General features: G+C 49.2%; 1 protein-coding gene across 1 annotated transcript in view; it reads right to left on the bottom strand.

The window, feature by feature from the left end:
• Window positions 1-26,575, bottom strand: part of SOGA1 (suppressor of glucose, autophagy associated 1) — a 65,621-nt gene that overhangs the window by 26,335 nt on the left and 12,711 nt on the right. The window contains exons 2-3 of the mRNA XM_036245269.1: window positions 18,340-18,564; window positions 11,410-11,568 (exon numbers count right to left, since the gene is read on the bottom strand). Of these exons, the coding sequence (XP_036101162.1) occupies window positions 11,410-11,568; window positions 18,340-18,564 (384 nt within the window). The remainder of the gene's footprint in view (window positions 1-11,409; window positions 11,569-18,339; window positions 18,565-26,575) is intronic.

The following is a 26,575-nucleotide window of genomic DNA, read 5'->3' as shown; positions in this document are numbered from 1 at the left end:
GCTCAATAGAGAAATGCTAATTAAAACTATACCGAGATACCATTCTCACCTATCAGACTGGCAAAATCCCAAACATCTCACAACATATTCTACGGAAGCCACGAAGAAGCAAGAATGAGCATATATCTCTGGCAAGAATGCAAAATGGCACATGCCCAATGGGGGGGAATTTGAGGGGGAAAGGTTACAAGAATCATTACTGAAGTTTCTCAGTGTTCGAGTCATTCAGAGACATGAATGATTCCACTGAACACCTCTTCCCTTAAGAGAGGTGATTCATGTAGGTTGCTTCAGACTTTTCAGGTTGGGCAGGTATTTTCTGAGAATGCTCTGGTACGGTCTGAATACATGCCCTGAAGGAGAGAACTGCTGATCTAATCCAAGCCCCCTCTTTCCCGAAGGTGAGAGTGAGGTCCCACAGCAAATCCATAGCTGACCTGGGACCAGTTCTTGACATAGCCCCAGATCTATCTCCAAGGAAGGAGAAAATGTGCCTTCTTTGGTTAGCTAGCACAGTGGTTCATAATCTGGGTGCACATGAGAATTACCTGGGGAACTTAAAGAAAAAAAATAATGCCCGAGGTCCCACGCACAGAGATTCTGATATCAGTGGTCAGGGGTAAGTCCCAGACATCAGTATTTTAAAATAGCTTCCCAAGTGAGTCTCATGTGCAGCCCAGGAGCCAGTAAGATGAACTCCAGATGGGCTCTTGAGTATATCTTCAAGTCCAATCAAATCCTAGAGATCTTTTGAAATGCAAATGAGGCAGGATGGTAAAGGCTGATATTTCAGTCGCTGGATGCCAAGACTTGTTTTGTGGGGTGAAAGCCACAAAGCAAGTCCCCCACAAAGAGCCCATCCTACAAATGGGGCCCAGGAAGGGGTGCTCCACGGGAGATCCACACCTGGAGTGGTTGAGGTGAGGCAGAAGATCTGAGCTTGCTTATCAAAATGCTAAGTAGGAGGGGCTGTGACTTAGGCAGGAAGCTGAACTCTGGGAATCCCGCAACACTGAGTTTATGATCCTGAGTGAACCCCTTCCTCTCCCAGAAACTCCATTTTATCTTCTATGAAACTGTGCCATGGATTAGGTGACCAGGGTCTCTTCAAGCACTGCAGACTCCCTGAGGGAAGGAAGTGGGGGACAGGAAGGGGAGCCAGGGGTCTCCAAAGGCACTGTGAGGTCCAGGCCATCACATACACGTAGAGGAATAAGACAGTATAAAGCCTAAAGCTATTAAAAAGGACAGAGGGAGAGGGAGAGTCACTGACATGGTCAAGTCTCTTGAGGTATCTTGTAAGGGAAAGAAAGAACCTGCAAAACAAAATCTACAACCCAAATGTCCACCAACTGATGAAGGATAAACAAAACATGGCTTATCCACACAAGGGTATTGTTCAAACACAGAAAGGAATGAAGTGCTGACGCATGCTACAACATGTATGTACCTTGAATACATCATACTAAGTAAAAGAAGCCAGATATAAAAGGTTACATAGTGTATGATTCCATTTACACAACATGTCCAGAACAGGCAAATCCACAAAGGCAGAAAGTAGACAGATGCGTAGTTGCCAGGGGGAACAGGGAGTGACGATGATGTGTCTGGGGTTTCTTTTTGCGACAATGGAAATGTTCTGGAATTAGAGAGTGGTGATAGTTGCACAACTCTGAATATTCTTAAAACCACTGAACTGTATACTTTTTTAAAAGGCCAACTTTATGGTATGTAAATTATATCTCAATAAAGCTGTTATTAAAAAAAGAAAGCATGTTATCATTTTTATAAAAATAAGATGTGTACACACACACACACACACACACACACACACACACACACGGCAGGAAACAGCCTGAAGAATGTGAACCAGGCTGCTAACAGTGAGGACACAGAAAACTTGCATTTTGCACTTTAGTTCCCCTACATGTTTCTTTTTTTGGAGGGAGGACATAGTCTTCCAGCAATTATTTTATTTTATTACACATTATTATTTTTTTAATATACAAAAATACATTCTCACTGTAAATCTAAGCCATGCCGACAAAGCAGAAGTTCCCCTGGGGATCCCCCACCCCTTCTCCTACCCAACCTGAGGGGGCCACAGCTGCTGGTTGGCTGGAGCTCTCTCTTGACCTCTGGCTCTGTGTTTAAAATACTGAAATAGATGGTGTTCTTTTAGACTTTCTTTCCTTCCTATGTTTACTTGACTCTGTGATCTTTGATTTTTATAATAAGCACCTTAGGCAGAAGAAAACCCCCAAACATCCAGCATTTTAAAACAACAGTCTGGCCCTGGCCGGTTTGGCTCAGCGGTTAGAGCGTTGGCCTGCGGTCCAGAGAGACCCGGTTCGGTTCCCGCTAAGGGCCCGTACCTTGGTTGCAGTTTGTACCCGGCCCTGGTTGGGTCGTGTGGGTGGCGGCCACTCGATGTGTCCCTTTCACGTCGATGTTTCTCTCTCTCTCTCTCTCTTCCTGTCTATCTGAACAAAAAATGGAAAAATGTCCTCGGGTGAGGTTAAATAAATAAATAAATAAAACAGTCTGTGTACATGCTACATAATATTGCATGTTACAGAAACAGTGCATATCATATAATCTCATCTTTATTTTTTAAAAAATAGAGAGAGGGAAATACACCGTGTATGAGCATAGAGAGAGGCCTGAAAAGATATGAACTATGAAAAATAAGTTAAAGAGAAAAAAAAAAAGATACAAACCAAACTGCTAATCAAGGGTTAGGCTGAGTCAGAGTGAAACTGAGGGAGGTGGTGAGGGGAGGCTTTCCTCTTTTCTTTTATTTACGACTGTTATTATTTCTGTTATTTATTTATTTACTTATTTATTTTTGGTACGTGCCCCTAGTGGGAACTGAACCCAGAACTCTCTGGTCCGCAGGCCAATGCTCCAACGGCTGAACCAAACCAGCCAGGGCTCTGTTATTTATTTTTCTAACAGCACGTTCAAACTTCGAAAAATACAGAAAGGAATGCAGTGGCCGCCTCCCAGTTCTCCTGCCTGAGGCAACCAATGCGGCCTGAGTCTGCATCCAGCCCAGAGGTATGCCAGGCATGCCCTTAGGTGCTTCTGTTGATAGTTTCGCTTCACTGCGCTTCTATTACCTTAGGGAGCCTAATACATGGTGACAGAAGATGATTCGACTTTGGGCGGGCACACAGTGCAATATACAGATCTTGTATCATAGAAATCTACACCTGTGGCCTATATGATCCTATTAACCAATGTCACCCCAATAAATTTAATTTAAAAAAAATACTTGAAAGAAAAAAAATAAATAAAAAATGCCTATACATATTTCAATGTATGTGCGCACATAAATAAAAAAAAAAGCCGGGCCGGTGTGGCTCAGTGGTTGAGTGTCGACCTATGCACCAAGAGGTTGTGGGTTTGATTGCTGGTCAGGGCACATGCCCGGGTTGTGGGCCCGATCCCCAGTGGGGGGTATGTGGGAGGTGGCCAGTCGATGTTTTCTCTCCTCAATGTTTCCATCTCTCTCTCCCTCTCCCTTCCTCTCTCTAAAAATCAATAAAAAAAAATTTAAAAGAAAAATCATATTGGAAATACATATATCTCTCACCCAAACAGTAACTTGTTAATTACGCAGAGTAATTCCCTCTGAATATTGAATTACAGGTGAAATTTTTTTGTCCTTATGGTTTACATGCTTGTTATTTCCTAGTCTTTCTCTACTACGCATATTTTACCTGTTGAGTGGAGGAGGAAAGTACATAGTAAACTGTTTTCAAAATATACTTTCTCCAAGAAAAGTCACTGACACCTTCCACAGGCAGACAGGGAGCTCTGCGTGGCTTGAACCTCACCAGAAAGGAAGAGCAATGGGCAGGTCAGAGGCCGAAGAAGCAAATCTCTTCAGGACCACGGTGGTTCCAGCGGTTTCCAGTTGGAACTGCCCCTTCCCCTGTCCCCTCTAAGCCATGTGGGCTCCCACAATGCTCTGCAGTTCTGGAGGGAAAACAAGGCAGACTCACAGAGCACAGACCTTCTTCCCTCTGCAGGGCAGCAGCTGGCCAGGCAGCCTGGGGGGATGTGGTGCCCTTCATGGAGCCAGAGCCTGTCAGAGCCCCTTTGTGGAGCCCCCAGGGGCAGATGTTCTGGCCCTGGGCCTTGGGAGGGTGGAACAGGATGGGGCAGGACAGTACTTGGGCACCAACAGGAATGGCAGTCCCCACTGTGAGACCCCGAGGGCACACTCTCTGGCCTGGCATGTAGCAGGGGCCGCTCCACCCACCAGCAACACATGAGGCCACCTTTAGCAGCCAGGATGGTGCCTCTACACATTCTTGGTTTAATGGACCAAGTAGGAGCATGAGCTATGTCCTCCCTTGTCCTGCATGAAACTAGTAGAGTGTGTGTCTCCGCCCATCTAGCCTGCACAGAAGCTGCCTAAGCTCAGGTCTGGAGGGGCCCCTGCCCTTAACACCTCCCCTGCCTCCAAGCAGCCAGGGAACAAAGACCAGCCTTCAAGGAATAAAATGAACCTTCTGCCAAAACAGCTGGGTAGGTTTTCACCAAACCTGGAGGGGATGTTTGGAAAGGTCTCACTGAAAACACAGACTGTGCTGTGTGCACAAAATTTACTCTGGGGGGAACCTGGGGTGGGGGTGCCTCTCAAAGACTGAGGCATTCTTCCTCCAGAGCGGCCGAAGCAGCTGGACAGAGAGGCCGTGTGGCTCGGGGCTGGAGGAGACCATGGTGGGAAAGGAGTGGTGCAGGCATAAGCCCCAAATCAAAAGCCACTGGGACAGACGCCGCCAGCGGCCGGTATTGATTTGCAATGTAACCGCACCTTCCACGGGCAGCTCACAGTTCAGAATGGAGAGCTCCCTGCCAGAGGCAGTAGAAACACACTGATTTAACTAAGGTAATGGCTTCTTCAGAAATTACTCTGTGGGTAATGATGATGACAACCAGTATTTACCCTGCCCATTTCCCAGCTAAACTCTTTATCTGCTTATCTCCATTAATTCTCACAAACACCTCTGAGAAGTAGGGAATAATATTCCCATTAAAAAAAAAAAAAGTATGTTTTTATTGATTTTTTAGAGAGAGAGGAAGGGAGAGATAGAAACACTGATGTGAGAAACATCGATCAGCTGCCTCCTGCACACCCCCTACTGGGGATCAAGCCTGTAACCCAGGCTGGGTTCGAAACCCTGACCAGGAATCGAACCAGGACTTCTCAGTCTATGGGACTACACTCAATCTACTGAGCCACATAGGCTGGACAATAGTCCCATTTTATAAAGGAACAAACAGTTACACAATTTGCCCATTACAGTTATTTGCAAATAAGCGACAAAGTCAGAATTCAAACTCAGGTCCGTGTGACTCCAAGTTCACGTTTGCCAGGCACCACATAGACCATGGCTAGGCTGCATCGGACGACAGTGCCAGCAGAACTGAGATTTGAACCCAGGCAATCTGCCCCCATGGTCAGCGCCCTTCCCTTCCCATCATAGTGGAAATCGGCACAAGAAGCCTGTGCCTGATAGGGGGTACTTGATGGAATGGGCAGCTTCTTCGGAGGTTCTGAGAACACAGCAGGTCCTAGGAAGGCCCTTGGATGGGGCAAGGAGGGCAGGGCCATCACTGTAAGAGTCAGTGTGGCTTTGGGAGGTAGAGAGTCCTGAATTAGAATCCCATCTTTGTTTTTCCCCTCGTCCTATTTATATACATCAATTCTCCTGGGTATGTACCCAAGATAACTGATAACATATATTCACACAAAAACTTGTACACAAATGTTCATAGCAGCATTATTCGTAACAGCCAAAAAGTTCATCAACTGATGAATGGATATACAAAATGTGTTATATCCATACAATGGGTTATTATGTGATCATAAAAAATAATGAGCCCTGGCCAGTTTGGCTCAGCGGTAGAGCGTCGGCCTGCGGTCCACAGAGACCCAGGTTCGGTTCCCGCTAGGGGCATGTACCTCAGTTGCAGTTTGTCCCTGGCCCTGGTTGGGTCATGTGGGTGGCAAGCAATCGATGTGTCCCTTTCATATCGATGTTTCTCTCTCTCTCTCTCCCTCCCCACTCTATCTGAACAAAAAATGGAAAAATGTCCTTGGGTGAGGATAAAAAAATAATAATAATAATGAAATACTGATACATACTTCAACATAGATAAACCTTGAAAACATGCTACATGAAAGAAGCCAGTCACTAAAGCTCACATATTGCCTGATTGCATTTGTGTGAAATTTCCAGAACAGGCAAATCTATAGAGACAGAAAGTAGATTTGTGGTTGCCATGGGTTGGAGGGAGGGGGGAACAGGGAGTGACCGCTAACAGATACAGGGGTTCTTTGGGGGAAGGGCAATGAAAATGTTCTGGAATTGCACCTTATCAATATATTAAAAAACACGGAACTGTACACTTTAACATGGTGACTTTTATATATGGATTATATGACAATTTAAAAACTACCAGATTACCAACTATAAAACGGGGACAACAACCCCATGTACACTGGGAGCTGCTGTTACACAATATGAGGACGCACATAAAATGCTTGGTGTAGCACCTGGTACAGAGCAAGCCCCCAGACACAGCGGCTATATTATAATAAATCACGTCAACACTGATATTGGCCTTTTGCCTAAAATACAAGAGGGGAGAATGCTACTGATGAAGGAGAGGCTGGTGTTATCATTCTTGAGCTGCAGCCCAGCTGGGCAACAGTGCCACTGCAGAGCATGGCTAGGGCTGGTCACCCTCCCTTCTCCTAGCGAAGAGCAATCTCCATGGCAACCACATCAGCTCAGGCCAGGGCTCCTGTTCCCAGCCGGGTGACAGCATCGCCACAGCAACCTGTCAGGATGGCAAAGTCAGATCTTGATGATAGTCTAGCAGAAGAATTGCTAAGGGACCCTAGTCTCCATAGAAACCATGTCACAGCCTCTCCCTCATCAGTAGCATTCCCCCTTCTTGTATTTTAGGCAGAAGGCCAATATCAGTGTTGACGTGATTTATTATAATATAGCCGCTGTGTCTATGGAGTGAGAAAGTAATCAGCAAATAAACACAGGGCTACGCCTCCCTGCCCAGATCCTGAGACACCAAGGGGCACATTAGGGAGAGCTAGACCAGCTTTGCCAACATCACCTTCAAAAAAGGAAGTAAACCAGTGTTTCTTGAGCACCTACTGTGTGCCAGACACCACAAAGGGCTCTATCATGCTTGATTGCATTTAAAAGTTCACAAATAATACTCAAATACATTCTTTTTTTTTTTTATCCTCACCCAAGGACATTTTTTCATTTTTTGTTCAGATAGAGTGGGAGGAAAAAAGAGGAAGAGAGAGAGAGAGAGAGAGAGAGAAACATTGACATGAAAGGGACACATTAAGTGGCTGCCTCCCACACGACCCAACCAGGGCCGGGGACAAACTGCAACCGAGGTACGCGCCCTTAGCGGGAACCGAACCTGGGTCTCTCTGGACCGCAGGCTGACACTCTAACCAGCCAGGGCTCAAATACATTCTTTTTTTTTTTTTAATTTAAATTAATTAATTTTGTTTTTGTTACAGATGTTTCTCCTTTTTCCCCCACTGATTCCCCCCTCCCCCTCCCTCCCCACCCTCGCCCCAGCTTTGTTGTCCATGTCTGTTGTTCATGCATACATGCATATAAGTTCTGTGGTTTCTCCCCCCCCACCCCCTCTTCTGGGGATAGTCAGTCTGTTATATTCTTATTGTTAAAAAAAAAACATAGCTGCCCTGGCTGGTTTGGCTCAGCGGTTAGAGCGTCCAGGGCTCAAATACATTCTTATTGTTAAAAAAACACATAGTTGCCCTAGCCGGTTAGGCTCAGCGGTTAGAGCGTCGGCCTGTGGTCCAGAGAGACCCAGGTTCGGTTCCTGCTAAAGGCACGTAACTCGGTTGCGGTTTGTCCCCAGCCCTGGCTGGGTCGTGTGGGAGGCCACCACTTGATATGTCCCTTTCACATCTCTCGCTCTCTTACTCTCTCTCCCTCCCGCTCTATCTGAACAAAAAATGGAAAAATGTCCTTGAGTGAGGATTAAAAAACATAACTACAGCACTAACAGTATAAAACCAAAAGTCATTCTCCACCGTACGCCCACCCTTCCTAATTCTTCAGTTCAATAGGTTTGCCTCCAGACTTTTGTTATGCATTTGCACATATATACACATGCTTCAAAACCAGTTTATTTTGTAAGGCTTTTCAAAATAATTAGTGGGATCGCACAATATGTGTACTTTTCCTGCTTAACTATGTACCTTAGAGATCTTTCATGTCAAGAAACACAACACACAGTTGACCCTTGAATAACAAAGGGGTTAGGGGCACCAACTTGCCCCCATGCAGTTGAAAATCCACATACAACTTTTGACTCCTCAAAATATTAACTACTAATAAATAGCCTACTGCTGATTAGAAGCCATACCATAAGAGACCAGCTGGTGTGGCTCACTGGTTGAGCACTAACCCATGCACTAAGAGGTCGCCAGTTCGAATCCTGATCAGGGTACATGCATAGGTTGTAGGCCCAGTCCCCAGTAGGAGGCATGCCGGAGGTGGCCAATAGCTGTTCTCTCTCATCAATCTTTCTTTCTCTCTCTCTTCCCCTCTCTCTAAAACAGCAATAAAAACATATTTTAAAAAAAGAAAACGAGCCTTAGCCAGTTTGATTCAGGGGTTAGAATATCGGCCCGGGGACCAAGGAGTCACAGGTTCGATTCTGGTCAAGAGCACGTGTCTCGGTTGTGGTTCAGTCCCTGGGCCTGGTCGGGGTTGTGCGGGAGGCACCCAATCGATGTCTCTCTCACATCGATGTTTCTCTCTCTCTCTCTCCCCCTCCCTGTCTATCTGAAGATAAATGAAAAAATATCCTTGGGTGAGGATTAAAAAAAAAAAGAAAACCATAAGAAAGAAAAACTAGCCCTGGACGGTTTGGCTCAGCGGTTAGAGCATCGGCCGGCTGTCCAGAGAGGCCGGGTTCAGTTTCCGCTAAGGGCGCATACCTCGGCTGCAGTTTGTCCCCGGCCCTGGTTGGTCATGCGGGTGGCAGCCACTCGATGTGTCCCTTTCACGTCGATGTTTCTCTCTCTCTCTCTCTCTCTCTCTCTCTTCCTCTCTCTCTCTCTCTCTTCCTCTCTCTCCCTCCCCCTCTATCTAAACAAAAAATGGAAGAAAATGTCCTCGGGTGAGGATTTAAAAAAAAGAAAGAAAGAAAAACTACACTTACAGTTATTTCTTGAAAGACATTCACGTAGAAATGGACCTGTGCCATTCAAACCAGTGTTGTTCAAAGGTCAATGGTATATATCTACCTTATTCATTTTTATTGTGGCAAAGTATACATACTATGCAATTTACCATTTTAACTGTTTTTTTCTTTTTTATTGTGATAAAATACTCATAACAAAATTTACCATTTTTAGCTATTTTCAAGTGCACAGTTCAATGGCATTCGGTATGTTCACACTGCTGTGAACAATCACCACCATTCATCTCCAGGACTTCATCATTCCAGATTGGAACTCTGCACCCATTAAACACTAACCCCCACTCCCTTTCCCTCCAGCCCCTGGTAACTACCATTCTACTTTCTGTCTCCATGAATCTAACTACCCCAAATATCTCACCTGAGTGGAATAATATTTGTCCTTTTGTGTCTGGCGTATTTTACTTACCATCACTTCTTTGAAGTTCATCCATGCTGATGCCTGTGTCAGAATTTCCATCCTTTTGCAGGCCGACCAACAGCCCATTGTATGCATGTGCTGTATTTTTGTTTGTCCATTGACAGACATTTGGGTTACTTAAACCTTTTAGCTCTTGGGAATAAAATACCTGTTTGTGTTGCTGCTTTCAGTTGTTGGCTATATACCCAGAAGTGGAATTGCCAGCTTATTTGGTAAATCTACATTTAACCTTTTCAGGAACTGACACACTGCCTTATTCTTTTCAACTTCTTCATACTGTTCTATGGTTGCCCAATCTTATGAAAAATCATAAACAACCTCGTAAACTGAGTACTGATATTATCCTGATGTCACAGAAGAAACTGAGGGAAGAGGCTTCAGGATCTCAGCTGCATCTCTGCCAAGCACAGGCTGGGTGAACTCAGGCAAGCTGCTGTCCCTCTCTGGGCCTCAGCTTCCTCTCTGTCATCACAGGAGCGGGCTGACCTCCACTGACCTCCCAGGCACTTTCTCAAACTGTCTCCCCTTTTCACTGCCAAGGGTGGCAGCAACAAGATGTGTGAAGATGATGCCCTGTGTTCTGGGCCAGGCCTTGGCAGGCAGGAGGCTGCCTGAGAAAGGGGGCCTCCCACCCAGCCCTGGAGAGGGGCAGGGCCCCACAGCAGCCCTTAGCAGCAAATGCCCCGTCTCCATACTGAGAAGCCATTGGCACATCATACCAACATGCTCCACAGGAAGGGCATCTGAAGGGCTGCTCTGGCTCGGGGCTGTGGTGTCTCAGGCCTGGAATGCTGGCACACCTGCCCTCAGGGTAGGTGAGGAGTGTGCCCAGAACAACGTAGGATCCTAGGATACCTCATGAGTGGCCAGACAGCTGAGGCCCAGCCGTGCCTCTGGAACCAGAAGCTACCCGGCTGCCTGGAACACAGACCCCTGGAATCTGGAGGATTCCAGCCCTCAGGTCACCTAGGCTGATGGTTTCCAACAGGCACTCTGCAGAGCTCACTGGGGTCCTGTGTGACCTCTCTCAGGGGCTGCTTTCTCATCCACACAATGGGTAAGATCATAACCTCATTGGGCCTTTATGAAAAGTGTGAAGAGCAAGTGTCCAGCATAGGACCTAACAGCAAGAGGAAGAAAGGATATGCCAGGTGGAGGGACCGGCATGATCAAAGACAGAGAGGCTGATGTCTGGGGGTCATATTCAGGAAATGTCCAGTGTCCTGAAATCTCTATCGAGAAACTGGCCAGAAGCCCAGCCTCGCATGGAGTGGCAGTGCCTGGCAGTCCCTGAAGCAGGTACACAGGAGTTGTTCCAGCTTTTCCACACAATGGCTTGGGGCACTCTGGTCCCATTTGATGTCCGAAGAAACTAAGGCTCAGAGGGCTGGTCCCATGCTGGGTGCAGTTGCACGTTTTCTCAGTTCATCCCCCAATAGGTGTGCTTCTGTGATGGATGACTGTCTCCTTCATTAGTCTGTGGGCTCCTTAAAGACAGGAACTGAATGTCTTTCATTTACCAGTGTCCTTAGTGTATACACAATAGGTGCTCGGAAAATGTGTGCTGGAGGAATGAATGAATAAACAGCCCTGCCAGAGAGGCCTAACCATGCAGAGACGCTGGCTGGATGGGGCTGGCACAAGCCCGCCACCGCCCACCAGGCCCCCCCCAGGATGGAAGAAGCCCTCACCTCTCTCGGCCGCTCCAGCTCTGTCTGCAGCACCTGCTTAGCCAGCTCGGTCTCAATAAGGCGCTGCCGAAGCTCCTCATTCTCCTCCTCCAGGCGCGCTCGTTTCTTCTCCACCGCCTCAAGCTCCTTGTGCAGCCGCACGGAGATGTCCTTAGAGACCTGAGCAAGGGTGGGTGATGAGCAGGGCATAGGAGGCTCAGGGATCATCCCATCGTGGCCACAGAGCAACCCCTAAGCAGACAGGTTCTCTCATCACCCCCACTTAGCAGATGAGGAAACTGAGGCACAGAGAGGTTAAGGAACTCACCAAGGGTCACACAGCCAGGAAGTCATAGAACTAAAATCCAAACCCAGGCACCCTATGATCCTTATGTCTATGTCACAGTTCAGTCCCCGGAAAGCTGTAAAGGCCCTTTTGTTCTTAGGAATGCCTTTTCATTTACCCGGGGCATCTTAATGCTCCCACAAGTATCTCCCAGCCCCCTTCTTGCCAATTCTCACAAAAGCCTATGGCTGGGCCAGAAGCTCATTTTAAAGAAAGGGGGAACTCAGCCCTGGCCAGTTTGGCTCAGAGGTTTGAACGTTGGCCCTCAGACCAGAGTCGAGGGTTCGATTCTGGTCAAGGGCATGTATTTCGGTTGTGGTTTGGTCCCTGGCCCTGGTTGGGGTCGTGCGGGAGGCAACCAGTCCATGTGTCTCTTTCACATTGATGTTTCTCTCTGTCTCTCTCCCCACCTCTTCCACTCTATCTGAAGATAAATGGAAAAATATCCTCGGGTGAGGATACAAAAAATAAAAAGGGGAAACTCAGAGCAAGATGGGAAGCCCCAGAGCCATTTATATCCCATCTCTGCAGTAAGCAACACGTGACCCTGGGCAAATCATCTCCCCACCTGTGCCTCAGTCTCCTTAACTACAAACTGGTGCAGTAACAGCGCCAACCTCACAGGCCGGACAGGAGGACTACATCAGCCACTGCGCGGAAGGCTTGGCCCACGGCCTGCACAGTGAGCGCTGGGTGAGTGGTGGCTGCTGCTTCGAGAAACTGAAGCCCAGAAAGGGGCAGGACTTGCTGGAGGTTACACGGTGACCCCAAGGCCCATTTCCAATCATCTGGGGTACAGAACATGCCCCAAATGACAAAGCCTGGGCAGGTGTCCAAGTCATGCCTGCAGAAAGGAGCTAACAGAGCTGTAAACTCCAATCCTGGCTTCAGGACTCTGCAGCAACAGCACCCAATATTCTTGAGGACACCCTCTGTCCTATCCCCTGCTGGATTGGGGTGAAAGGCCAGGAAAGGGGACCTCTGGGAATGAGGAGGGCCCTTGTGAGCTGGTAAATCACAACCAGTCCTGAGTGAGCTGGACACTACCACTGGTTGAATACCTACTGTGTGCCAGATTCATCCATCTTCATCCCAATACTGTCCCCATTTTACTGACAAAAAAACTGAGGCTTAGCATGCAAGTGACTTGCTCAGGGTCACACAAAAGCTATTATGGGCTGAGCTGGGGGGAGCCCCAGGGATTTGGTTGAGGGGTCAGCGTGGCCAGGCCTCCGCGAGGGGTACAATGTCTTTGCCAGCAAGAGTGGGGCAGAAAGCCTAGCTCCCCGTGCCTGCTAATCTCAGAAATGACCATGGCACCTCCTCCCTGCCGGAAGGGAAAAGGGCCCTCCCTGGCTCTGCCCTCTGCCTGGGCCCAGGCCCAGCTCGGCACAGACCCCTTGGCAGTGTGTGAGGCAGGCCAGGAAAAACAACGGCCAGAAAGGAAATTCAGCACTGCCTCCCCCTCCCTCTGTTGCCCACTGCCTCTCTCCGGCCCTGAAGATCTCCAAAGACAGCCAGAAGCTGGCCCATGAAGGTACTCCCCCAGCCTCTCTAGCCCATCAGACTTTTTCACCCACAAATGGGGTGAGCAATCCCTCGTGATTAGAACCAGGACTTTGCAGGTGGCAAAACTAGATTCTAGCCTGATTCCAGTACTCACTGAGTGTGTGTGACTCGGGACAAATTGGTTAGCCAACCAAAGTCTCGGTTCGCTTATCAGTAAAAGGGGGTTGATTTAGTCTAGTCACGAGAGCTACTGTGAGAAATAAATGACATAGTGCTCGGGCTGGTGGCTGGAACACAGTAGGTACTCAAAAAATACAAATCTAAATGCACTGTCAAGATTACTGCTTCAGCCCTGGCCGGTTTGGCTCAGTGGTTAGAGGGTCAGCCTGAGGTCCAGAGAGACCCGGGTTCGGTTCCCGCTAAGGGCGCGTACCTCAGTTGCGGTTTGTCCCCGGCCCTGGTTGGTCATGCGGGTGGCAGCCACTCGATGTGTCCCTTTCATGTCGATGTTTCTCTCTCTCTCTCTCTCCCCTCTCTCTTCCTCTCTCTCCCTCCCACTCTATCTGAATAAAAAATGAAAAAAAATGTCCTCGGGTAAGGATAAAAAAAAAAAAAAGATTACTGCTTCACCTTGGGCACTGATTTTATCCAACTAGGCCCCATACCTCACAACCTCCCTGTTAAGTTTGATCAGGGTTTTTGCTGGAAATGTTCAGCCCCAGTTTCCTGGCTATGGTCCCCAGTTTGGGGCTGTTAGGTCTCCCAGTAAACCCCTGTCCTGATCACGAATTCTTCCTTCCTTCCTTCCTTCCTTCCTTCCTTCCTTCCTTCCTTCCTTTCATTCATTCATTCATTCATTCATCTTGCTTAGGCCCTGGGGGCAGGAGTGGTGGGACAAAGATCAAGGCCCCAGACCACACCCAGGCTCCTTACATCTCTGTGTCCCAGCAGTAGCTCAGGGTCTGGCACACACTAAGTGCCTAATAAATACTTATTGGATGGACGAACAAACAAATCCAAGGCTACAACAAACAAGGAAAAATGGAGAAAGATGAAGAAATGAATAACTGAGATATGGGAGCTACACCTGCCCTAGCTTGGCTGAGGATGCTCCCCACAACTGCCCATTTCTCCCACTATCCCGGGAGGGCTGTGGCCCTGAATGGGGGCCAGGGCTCCACTCCATCTGTGGGCTGCTCTATCCCCACCATGGCCTCAACCTGTGGAGGTGACCAGCTCCTCACCAAGAAGTCATGATCCATATGGATTCCTGAATCCTCTTGGGTTCCTGGGTGATTCTGTAGATTTCGTCCCTTTCACGAATCTCCAGTTGCATTCTGCCCTATTCCCCATGGGATCCCTTCCACATGTGATTCCCACCCTCGAGGGGTGCTATGTTGAAAAGCACAGTCCCAGGCAGCTGACAGAATTCCATTGTGGACAAAAGAGCCCTTAATCTCAGATCCCAGAGCCTTGTGCCCCCAGTGGCAGCCTATGGAGCAAAAAGCACACTGGCCTGACGGGCAGGAGCCTTGTGGCCTGGGCCTGTCCCCTCTGCTCTGAGTCTCAGTGGTCCTGGGCCGCCTCGGCTCTCACAGGTGATTATAAAATCAGCTGTTACTTCCTGAGCACCCATCATGTGTCTTTCATCCCCTCAGGAAGGGTTTTATTATTCCCACTCTAAGGTTCAGAAAAGACAGGTTACTTACCCAAAGTCACACAGCTAGGAAGCTACAGAACCAAGATTTGAAATGAGATGGGTCAACTCTAGAGTCTTGCTCTCAACCGAACCCTGCTGTTGGCCTGAAGCTGGATAACATTATATTAATAGCAATAATAAATGTATCAATAGTAAGCCCAACAGGGGGCTCACACTGTCGGGTGCTCATAGGGTCCCACCTGCCGGTCTCATCTGATCATCAACTGATCCTCCCAACTCCACCCATGGTAGGGGGGCCAAGATACTACTGGAGGAGAAGCAGCTGCAGCTTCCGGAAACCAGGGCAAATCCCCAAAGCACAAACAAATGCCCTCAGTCATGAGGTCACTGTTTATAGCAGTGGGGCCTGGCTCCTGCCAAATGCTACCAGCAGCCTGCAGGCCACAGCAGCCCTGCTTGCTAGTTAGCTCACAGACTGGCCCGTCTGCCCTCAGCTCATGGGCCTCAGGGTGTCTCTGTCATTCTGACTACTCAGGGAGGGGGAGGGGAACTCTCACTGAGGAACTCCCCTGCAGGGCAGCATGGAAGCTCTGTGCGACTAAATCCTTCCAGGAACCCTGGTGGAGTGGGAATGTCACCCCATTTTACAGATGAGGAAACTGAAGCTCAAAGAAGGGCGGTACCTGCCCAGGTCACCCAGGAATTAAACCCAAAGCCAGAACTTTGTCTCCAGCACCATCTGTTTCTAAGAAAGAAAACATTTCACTGGCGTGAGTCCCTCCAGGTGGAAATTTACATCTCAGATTCAGGAACCTGACACTCTCCAAAGGATCTCAGACCCTGAGGGCGGGGCCTGGGAATCTGCATTGTGAACAAGCCCCTCCCAGTGATTCTTACCCATGGGGCGGTTGAGATTCTGACCTTCCCTTCCCCACCCTCGCCTCAGCCACCTATCCTACTCACTCACGTCTTAGAAGTCCTTCTGAACAACACCGCCACAACCAACTTCTGCTCATTTGCTGAGCATCCAGAGCCAATCTTTGTGCACAGCATTCTCTTTACTTGAGTTATTTCATTTTAGCCTCACAAAAATCTTGCCCTGGCCGGTTTGCTCGGTGGTTAGAGCATTGGCCTGCGGACCAGAGCGTCTGGGGTTCGGTTTCCGCTAAGGGCACGTACCTCCGTTGCAGTTTGTCCCCGGCCCTGGTTGGGGTCGTGTGGGTGGCAAGCAGTCAATGTGTCTCTTTCACATCGATGTTTCTCTCTCTTCCCCCAAATGCAAAAATGTCCTCAGGTGAGGATAAAAAAAAAAATCTCTACAGGGAGGGACCAGTTTTATCTCCATTTTCCACATGGGGAAACTGAGGCCCAGAGATGTGAAGGAGCTTACCCAAGGCCACACAGCAAGCAACTGGCAGTGATCTCTGGCTCCTGCCCTCCTCATGCCAAGCAATGTTCTCACTGAGGTTCTGTGGGTCCTGTCAGCTGTGAGGACCAGCAGAGTGAGAGAGCCTGGCAGGGGGTGGAGAGGTGGGGGTAGGGAGGGGGGAACACAGGCCTGAGCTTTCATTCATGGCACCCTCACCTATAACCTCCCTGCTCAAGAAACTACTGGAACTTCAAAAGCCTTGAAGATTCCGTGGATCTAAGCCCTACATTTAACAGAAGGGGGAAACTGAAGCCCCCAAAGCCCAAGAGGTGAGGGCCAGTTAGGGCATGTGCCAAGGAGCTGGCAGAGCAAGTCCCCCCTGGGCACCCTCCTAGGCAGCTCCCAGACCCCACCCCACCTGGGTCCACCAGCCCTTCCAGGAGATGCCAGGAAAGTCAGCATTTTGAGGAGCTTCAAAAGGCCCTAGAACACCCCCAGTACAAGGGGCGAAGTGAGGTGGCCAGAGGCATCCAGGCCAGGCCTCTGTGGATGAGCTCAGTGCTCCAGCTGCAGGGGCTGGGAGAGGAGGGAGGGAAGGGGGCAAGGCTGATCCTGATTGGCTAGTTCAAATCCTAACAGAAGGGGCCGCCACACACACACACACACACACACACACACACACACACACACACTAACTCTCTCTCTCTTTTTTTCTCTCTCCACCCCCGCCCCCCTTTCCCTTTCTCCTTGTCTCTGTCTCTGCTCAGTTCCTCCCATAGAGGCCCCTGGCAGCCCAGCCAGCCTGCTCCTGACTCCAGAGATCCTCTACCCTTCCTCCTCTCTAAGGCTGACTCTCTGTTCCTGCCTGAAGTCTCTAACTACCTGGGTCCAAACTCAGATTCCTCTGGGCTTCCCAGGCTCTTCCTCACCCCACACACCTGGCACTTGAATATTTGTGTCACCATTTGTCCCCAAAGCTGCCCTCTCAGGTAGAGGTGCACTTGGGACTCGGAGACATAACCTTTCTAAAATCAGTGTCCTCATCTGCACAACAGACCATCATCCCACTGCGCACGTAAGACCACAAAGCCCCAGAAGCCTGCACTCTGCCCTCCAGGGACCCCTTTCTCCAACATTCTTCCTGTGCCTCCTAACTCATGCCCCCTCTCCCTCAGGCCTCAGCTCAGATGTCACCCCTTGCAGGAAGACTCCAGAGGGACCCCAGGCTGCACCAGGTGCTACACCCCAGTTTCCACACACACCCTGGTCACACTGGACTGAGTTCTGAGAGCAGGGAGTTGAGTCCTCCCTCCAACAAGTCCTCAGCCCCTGATCAGGGCTCACACAGGCAAGGTGGACCTCTGTTCTGGAGGCCCCACCTGCCAGCTCCCAGCCCGTCCCGCTCCTGCTCACCCAGACAGAGGGAGGAGGTCAGGCAGAGGCGGGAGCCTGATGAGTGGGAGCTCTGCCAGGTACACGCGGAGGGTCACGTGACCGTGGACAGGCACTTCTTTTCTCCGAACCACACTTTCCTCATCCAGAAAATGGGAATAACAACAGCTAACATTTTGGAGTGCTTACAGTGACTTTTTACCCACATTATCTCATCTAACCTTCATAGAACCCTGTGAGGCAGGGGCTGCCGTTATACCCATCTTACAGATGAGGAAACTGACACTCAGGTGACTTGCTTAAAATCACAAAATTAGGGCATGTGAGAGCCAAGATTTAAACCAGCCCAATTCAACTCCAGGCCTTCACTACTCTCCACTAATTAGTGTAATAAAGAAACCTCCATGGAACTGTGCACAGATGACTGAACCCAGCACCAAGTGCGTGGCTGCTACTCAAACAGTAGCTGCTTTTAGCAGGATTCATATGATATCACTATGGAATATCCCTAGTCAGTGGTCTGTCAGTGCACCAGGGATCCCCATATTACAGATGAGGAAGTTGAGGCCCAAAGACACACAGGACTGAGCTGCAGCTGACCTGGGTCCCATTCAGGCTTGTGGCCCCATCCCCCAAGAAGGGCACAAAGGCGGTTGGGGAAGGCCCTGGGCTTACCTTGACGTCCTGTTCCAGGCCTCGGATGAGCTCGCCGTCCACCTGGCCAGTCTGAGCGGCGCGGAGGCTGCGGCGCTCGGCCTTCCGCAGCCGGTACTGCAGGATGCGGCAGGTCTTGCTGGCCTGGTCCAGCTGCTGGCGCAGCTCCTGTAGCTGGTACACGTCCTCCTCCATGTAGACGTCCCGCATCTCCAGCATCTCTGCTCGCAGCTCCTCGATCTCGTCCTGCAGGGGGAGGGGGCGATCAGGTCACTGGGCCCTGTGCCTGCATGCAAGCCACACCCAACTTGGTCCTAGGCACCTCAGGGGGCCTGTGCGTGGAAGGCTGAATAATGCCCCCCTCCAAAAATGTCCATGTCCTAATTCCTAAAATCTGAATAGGTTACCTTACATGACAAAAGAGATCTTTCGAATGTAAGTTAAAGATGTCAAGATTGGGAGATGTTCCTGGATTATCTGGGTGGCCCAATGTACTCACAAGGGTCCCTATAAGAGGGAGGCGAGGGGATCAAAGAGGGAGAAGGCGCAACATGACAACAGAAGCAGAGGATGGAGTGACATGCTTTAGGAATGGCCATTAACCAAGGAATGCAAGCAGCCTCTACAAGCTGGAAAAGGGAAGGGTCTCTCCCCATGAGCCTCCACAAAGAATGGAGCTCATGCCAACATCTTGATTTTCAGACTTCTGACTTCCAGAATTATAAAGTGATAATCTGGAATTGTTTTAAGCCACTAAGTTTATGGTAATTTGTTACAGCAGCAACAGGAAACTAATACACTGGGGAGAGGCTCGTTCAACAACCATTTATGAATGCCAACTATGTACCAGGCTCTGTGCCAAGCACAGGGGAGGGACAGTGGGGACAAAGATTAACATGGCCCTGTTTGTATCTTCTGCATGAAGCCCCAAGTCTCACTGGGGGGGGGGGGAACGACACAGGGTAAACCAACAAATAAAAATTTTCAAATACTGCCCTGGCAGGTTTGGCTCAGTGGTTAGAGTGTCAGCCCACAGACCAATGACTTGCAGGTTCAATTTCAGTCAAGGGCACGTACCTCAGTTGCGGTTCGTCCCCGGCCCTGTCAGGGTGGTGCGGGAGGCAACCAGTCCATGTGTCTCTATCACATCTCTCTCTCCCTCTCTCCCACTCTCACACTCTATCTGAAGATAAACAGAAGAACATCCTCAGGTAAGGATTAAAAAAAAAATTTTTTTTTTCAAATACTCATATTAAAAGCCATGAAGACAAAAAAGTAAAATATAAAAAAACAACCACATGGGCCCTGGCTGGTTTGGCTCAGCAACTGGAGTGTTGGCCTGTGGACCAAAGAGTCGCAGGTTTAATTCCGGTCAAGGGGATGTACCTCGGTTTCGGTTCAATCCACAGCCCTGGTTGGGGTTGTGCGGGAGGCAGCCAATCAATGTGTCTCTCTCACATTGACGTTTCTCTCTCCCCCCTCTATCTGAAAATCAATGGAAAAATATCCTAGGGTGAGGATTTAAAAAAAAACCCACCACCACCTGGGTAATAATGATAAAGTAGTACTTTGTTCGAGGACATGGTCAGGGAGACCATCTCTAAAACAGGGATATCTGAGCTGAGGCAAACGGAACAGCCATGCAAAGAGACAGCCAGGGAGAGATTACTCTAGGCAGAGAGAGCAGTGTGTGCAAAGGCCCAGAGGCTGTAAAGAGTTCAGTGTGTCAAGACACAGCAAAGAGGCCGGAGTAGATACGGGGCTAAGTTGAAGCTGCAAAAGCAGACAGGGTTCAGCCACGCAGGGCCTTGAAGGGCTGAGTAAAGATCGTGGGTTCGGGTTTTAAGTGAATGGGTGACCTCACTTCCTCAGAGCAGCTCCTGTCCACCTCTGTCAGCAGCTCACAGATGCGCCTCACTTCCCCTTTTTCACCATGAGCATATCTGCAATTCTTTATTTAACAGACTGTCTCCCAGAGACATTGTAAGTGTCTGGCAGGCCACCCAACTCCCTGATGTATGCCTCACAGCCAGCACAGGACCTAACATCTTGCAGACTCCCAACTAATATTAACTGAATGAGTGAATACATGTCTAGGCAGGTAAACAGCCACACAAAGACATACCAACATGAAACAAAGTGTCAGGGGATGAGTGGGAGACCTAGCAGAAGAAAGGGATAATTATTACATCTAATAACAAATGTGAAAACTGAGTCACAAATGGAATAATATTTACTTAGTGACTGAATGGATTAAATAAGATTGTACATTAAAGAGAGAAACTGAGCCCTGGCTGGTTTTGCTCAGTGGTTAGAGTGTCGGCCCGCAGTCCAGAGAGGCCCAGGTTCGGTTCCCACTACGGGCACGTACCTCAGTTGCAGTTTGTCCCCAGCCCTGGCTGGGGTTGTGTGGGTGGCAAACGGTCAATATGTCTCTCTCACATCGATGTTTCTCTCTCTCTCGCTCTCTACCTCTCTCCCTCCTGCTCTATCTGAAGATAAATGCAAAAATATCCTCGGATGAGGATAAAAAAAATAAAAAAACAAAAACAAAAAGAGAAACTGAGTCCACTGGTGTGGCCCAGTGGTTGGGCATCGACCCATGCACCAAGAGGTCACCAGTTCAATTCCCAGTCAGGGCACATGCCCAGGTTGTGGACCCGATCCCCAGTAGGGGGCATGAAGGAGGCGGCCAATCGATATTTCTCTCTCTCTCTCCCTCTCATTTCCTCTCTCTGTAAAATCAATAAAGGAAAAAAGAACATTGAACTTTGAAAAATAAAAAGAGAAACTGAGTCATAGAGGTATCCCTGAGGAGCCAGAGAAAGGACAGTGCTGATGGGATAGAGGGGCCCAAGAAGAAAAAAAAATACTGCAGGCTCTGGATAGGGTGCTACAGTCTAGAGAACTAGGTTCACCAGCCCTCTGAGCCTCTCTTTCCCCAAAGAAAACGGGTTGCTGCTCCCTACAAGGGAATGGCCTGGGACGCCCTGAGACTGGGAGGGTTCATTTAATTCAGGGGCAGGGTTAGGTAGCATTACCCTCCAGGCCAGTTCTTAGGATGAAAGCTCTTTGACTCATGGGACTCTTTCTCAAATGGTTCTGAATTCAGGAGAAGATGGTGGGGACAGGTATTTGCTTCTCCAAACCCCAACAGACACTGTCCCGTCCCCAATATCAACTGAGGGGTTAACCTCAGTTGCCGCCACAGCCCCTCTCCTCAGGGTGGTTTATCAACACCAGCTGCAGAGGAAAAGTCATCTCACCAGGACCCCCACCCCCACCCCAACATACACACAGACTCACCACCCCACCACCAAGCCAAGTGGACAAAACTAAAAGTGGAAAAGGAGGAAGTGGGACAGTCAATGATCACACCAGTTAAAGAAATGAGGAAGTGAGGGGTCCACATGCCATTTCAGCTGACGGATTAAAGCAGCATAAAGAAAACAGCACTGAGGAAACGCAGGCCAGTCAGCTAAATCCATGCTAAACCAGCCTCCAGATGGGCCTGTGTTCAAATCCTCACCATGTAATTTCTAGCATCTCACTTATTCTCTCTTTAGTCACACTGACAGAACTCAGTGACAGGGAGGATGTGGGGGTCTGAGTGGACCCAAAGCTCAGGATGAGCCAAGGGGAAGTACAAAGGACACGCCAGCTCATGATGCTGGGCTACATTCACAAATGTATGACATTTAGATCATGGGAGGTGACATCCCTTAAGAAGGGACTATATCCAGAGCACTGGAGTCATTCTGGGGGGCCGTTTGTTACTTTTGGTTTAAATAACTGATTTTTCAATTTAAAAAGTAAATAGTGATCACAGAGACAGTTTTGAAAATACAAAAAAACACAAGTCACTCATAATTTCTCCCTGGACCAGCAGCATTAGCATCACTGGGGCACTTGTCAGAAATTCTCATGTCCCAACAGAGACCTACTGAATCTACAACTCTAGGGATGGGGCCCCCAAGGGACTCTAATGCAGGGTGTTTTCTTTCAGTCTTTTTCCTTAAAAGGGCAAGAGTCATGTGTCTCAGCACCACAAGTCCCTAGCCCAGGGCCTGAGACAAAGCAGGGTCTCAGTGAGCATCTCCTGAATAAGTGAATGAATGAATGATCTTTCTCACATGAGCAGCTGGCTCTCCAGAGCCTGCCCTTCACCAGGCAATTTCTGAACATGCAGGGTGTTGCATTCATGCCAGCTCTCTCTCTCCAGGGTGGCTGAGGGGGGCCCAAGCCCCTTGGGGGCTTGTCCCAGCTGCAGGCAGAATGCGGTCAGCACGGCCCGGCCCACATGAGAGGGCAAGTCCACAAAGGCTGGCTTGTGACCTGCGCAGGCTGGGTCTGTGAATGTAGGATTTCAGCGGGGGCGGAGCTTTTAGGGCCTGAGGTGGGGGCAGGGACATCTGCTGCTGGGACATGGGGAGGGGACCCAGGAGAGCAGGACTCTGCTTTATTCTAGGCTCCAAGAAAGACCTCACTGAGACTCCAAATCTCCCGGGCTCTTCCGTCCTGCAGTCCCGACCCGTCCCTGGAAAGCTCTCCAGTGACTGTCTGACCCGACTGAGGGATGGCGGTGGGGGCTCAGCCTTTCCAGCTCCTTCAAAGACAGCTCAGTGGCTCTGCTGAGCCTCTCTCAGCTCCCAGAACTCCCAATTATATGGAAGAGGGGCAGGAGGGGCCAACTCCATGGGACTCAGCAGGCCTAGTGGCTACCCAACACGGTTGTCAGAGTCCCCAGCATCGGTGGGGAAACCCCAAACCTCTCCCTCCACTGCAGACAGAAAAAGGCCAGCTGCTCAGCAGTGTCCACCCAGAGCCCGGAGCCCTATCAACCTCCATCAGAAACGCCAGCCTACAGAAGCTGGGGAAAGTTGCCCAGACCAAGCTCGGCCTGCCAGCCCTCCACACCCATGCCCTCTGGCCACTCCTTTCAGTTGACCTCTCTTTCACCAGGACTGAGAACAGGGAGTGGAGAGGGAGGATGAGGGATGGGAATGGGGCCCCCAACTGCTGCCAGGGTAGTCAGCCTTTCCCTTTATGGAAAATGCTTATTTTGCTCTGATTACAGATGTGATACCCATTTATTGGAGAAACTTGGAAAAAAAGCAGATGGCTTTCTCTATCTTCCACTAGTTCCCACAGGCTTCTGCATTGTCCAAGCCCTTCGCCCTGGACCCAAGCTGCCCCGGTCTTCTCCCACTCCTGGCTTGCCCCTGTTCTTGCACCCTCCACCCCACCACCACCCAGATATGCCACAATGAAAAGTAAGCTACCAGCTATTACACTGAGTGAAATAAGTCAGACAGAGAAAGACAAATATGCTACGATTTCACTTACATGTGGAATCTAAAGAACAAACTAAATAACGAACAAAACACAAAGAGACTCAAATGCAGAGAACAGACTGATGGTTGCCACAGGGGTGGGGGGAGGGGCTGGGCGAAAAAGGTGAAGGGACTAAGAAGTACAAATTGGCAGTTACAAAAGAGTCACTGGGATGTCAAGTACAGCACAGGGAATACAGTCAATAACATTGTTATGCCCTGGCCGGTTTGGCTCAGCGGTTAGAGCGTCGGCCTGTGGTCCAGAGAGACCCGGGTTCGGTTCCCACTAAGGGCAAATACCTCGGTTGCAGTTTGTCCCGCCCCGGTTGCGGTTGTGCAGGAGGCAGCCACTCGATGTGTCCCTTTCACGTCGATGTTTCTCTCTCTCTCTCTCTCCCCCTGCCACTCTCTCTCTCCCTCCCTCCCACTCTATCTGAGCAAAAAATGAAAAAGTGTCCTCGGGTGAGGATAAAAAAAACAAAACAAAACATTGTAATAACCATATAGGGTGCTAGGTGGGTACTTGAATTATCGGAAGGATCACTTCATAAGTTATGTAATTGTCTAGCCACTGTGCTGTACACCTGAAACTAATATAAAATAATATTAAATGTCAACTATAGTTGAAAAATAAAATGTATATAAATAAATAAATACAAATGAAAATAGCTACCACCTATCAGGAAGTCCTCTGATTACCAGGCCCCAGCCCAAGTACCGGATGTGCGCAATCCTCTTACCGACCCTTGAAGCAGGCACTGGAAATGTTTCTATTTGGCAGATGAGGACACTGAGGCTCACAAGTACTCAGAGCTGCTCCAGCAAGGGAGCGGTGGAGCTGGAATCCAAACAGGCCCCAGGACCCTGGGCTAGTGCATCTTCACTGTGTTCTACACCCAGATTTGCTCGGGCTGTTCCCTCTGCTAGAATGGCCTTTGCCAGGCTAACTCCTAATAATTTCATTTTGCCAGAACATTTCCTCCTCCCCCAGTCTGATGCAACTCCCACATTCTGAACTCCATTCTTGTGCTGACAACTTTAGGTTGCATTTGCCTGTTTTCAAGTCTATCTCCCCAGGAGCTGGGGGAAGGGCAGGTGCCAGGTCTGACTCGTGTCTGGTCCCAGCATTACTCAGGATGTGGTAGGGAACAGGCACGAGTCACCGGATGAATGAATGAAAGGATGAGTATGGCTTCTGCCCAGCCCAGTCTCCCTGCACAGCCCAGGGTGGCTGGGATCAGCAGGCCAGCTGCAAAGAGTCAGGGAGAGCCTGGGCAACTCCAAGGCTGGGTTCAGACCCCCCACCACCCCAGGAGGAGGGGCAGGGTCTGTCTACCCAGGGAACCTCCTGCTCACCCACACACTCTCTGTCCACAAAGTGCATCTCTGTCCATCATCTCAACCCCCACCCTCACCCCCACCCCCACCCCCCCAATGATCCATGAAGTCAGCCTGCAGGAAGCAGCCTCTCAGAGGCTGACCTGCTCCCTGCAATGGACTGGTTTCCAGGTATCCTGGGGGAATTGGCCAAGAAGAGTCTCTTGATACATGCTGGGCTGAGGGCCAAACATGAACTCACACTGTTGCTAATAATAGTGAGAGCTTGCACAGGGCTTCACAGTTTATAGAGACATTCCATCTGAAGCATCTCATGGGTCCTCACAGAAACCCGTGGACAGGCAGGACAGGAATCACCATCCCTGCTCTACAGATGAAGAACCAGGAGAAACACAGGGAAGGTGGGCCGTGCCCAAGGTCACACAGGGGCACCTCCAAGCAGGACTCACACTGTGAACATCAGGCTCTTCCATTTTCACCAGAACTCAGGAAGTCCATGAACTTGGATGGGAGGAAAAAAGAACACACTCACATCTTTATTTTCACTAACCTGTAACTAAAAATTACCAAATCCTTCTATTCTGGACAAATCACGGTTATATTAGCAGTACCTATGACTTTGCCACCAAAAGAAACCATAGATATTTTCATATCACATAACAGTTGTTGCACAAATGTCAAAATATTGTTTACACTCATCAGTGTTTTAAAATTACAGTAGTAAGTAGACCTATCACCAGATCTGATGAGTGCATAAATAAATATTATTATAGCAGCATTTAAAAATATACTGTGATAACTGTATTTGGTTTCCTTTATATTTTAAATATTTAAAAACATTATTCTCAGCAGAGAGCTTAAGGCACAAAATAAGATCGAGCCTCTGTTCTCTCCAGAGCCGCCTCATCTGTGGAGTCTGGGTCCCTAAGCTACCCCAGACCCTGGCTCTCCACCATCAGGGCATAAAGCTGGAGAAACAGAGCTCCACTTTCATTGTTCCAGGAAAGAATGCTTTCTGTGGGAAACCTACATCACTGTAAGATGATTAATCTTTGTTCAATGAGGACAGAAGGAGGGAGTTTAGATTTGGGGCCCACTGGAACACTGGCAAGTGACCCCAGATGCACAGGGTCTGATAGAATTGATCTGCAAGAGTGGATGGTGAGGTCACTTGACCTGCGGGGCTAGAGATGAAAGTGACGAGACAGGGGGCCCCTCTACAGAAAGACAGCAGGTGGCAATGGGTGGTTTGAACCCCAGCAACAGCTCCCAGCTGGCCCTGAGGGGACAGGAGGTTCCTGAAGGCAGGAGGAGGTCACCTCTTACCAGTCACCAAGGAGTTCCCTGACTATCTCCTACCCTAGAGTCAGCCTCCACACAGCTAAGGGTGGGCCATGGGAGGTACCTGTTCACCTAACACCCCCAGGAAATTGATGTGGGCCCTGCAGAGCACATTCTAGAAGCTCTTGTATACAAGGCTGGGAGCAGGCATTTCAGCCTCTGCAGCGCCCATGGGAACACTGCACTGACGAGGCCTTGTCCCGCTCTGTAACTATCTCCCACCTCTTCACCTTTCCACCTCAAAT

The sequence above is a fragment of the Molossus molossus genome, unplaced genomic scaffold (assembly GCF_014108415.1).
Source record: "Molossus molossus isolate mMolMol1 unplaced genomic scaffold, mMolMol1.p scaffold_m16_p_6, whole genome shotgun sequence".
Lineage (NCBI taxonomy): Eukaryota > Metazoa > Chordata > Mammalia > Chiroptera > Molossidae > Molossus > Molossus molossus.
This window is presented reverse-complemented; position numbering and strand designations above follow the sequence as displayed.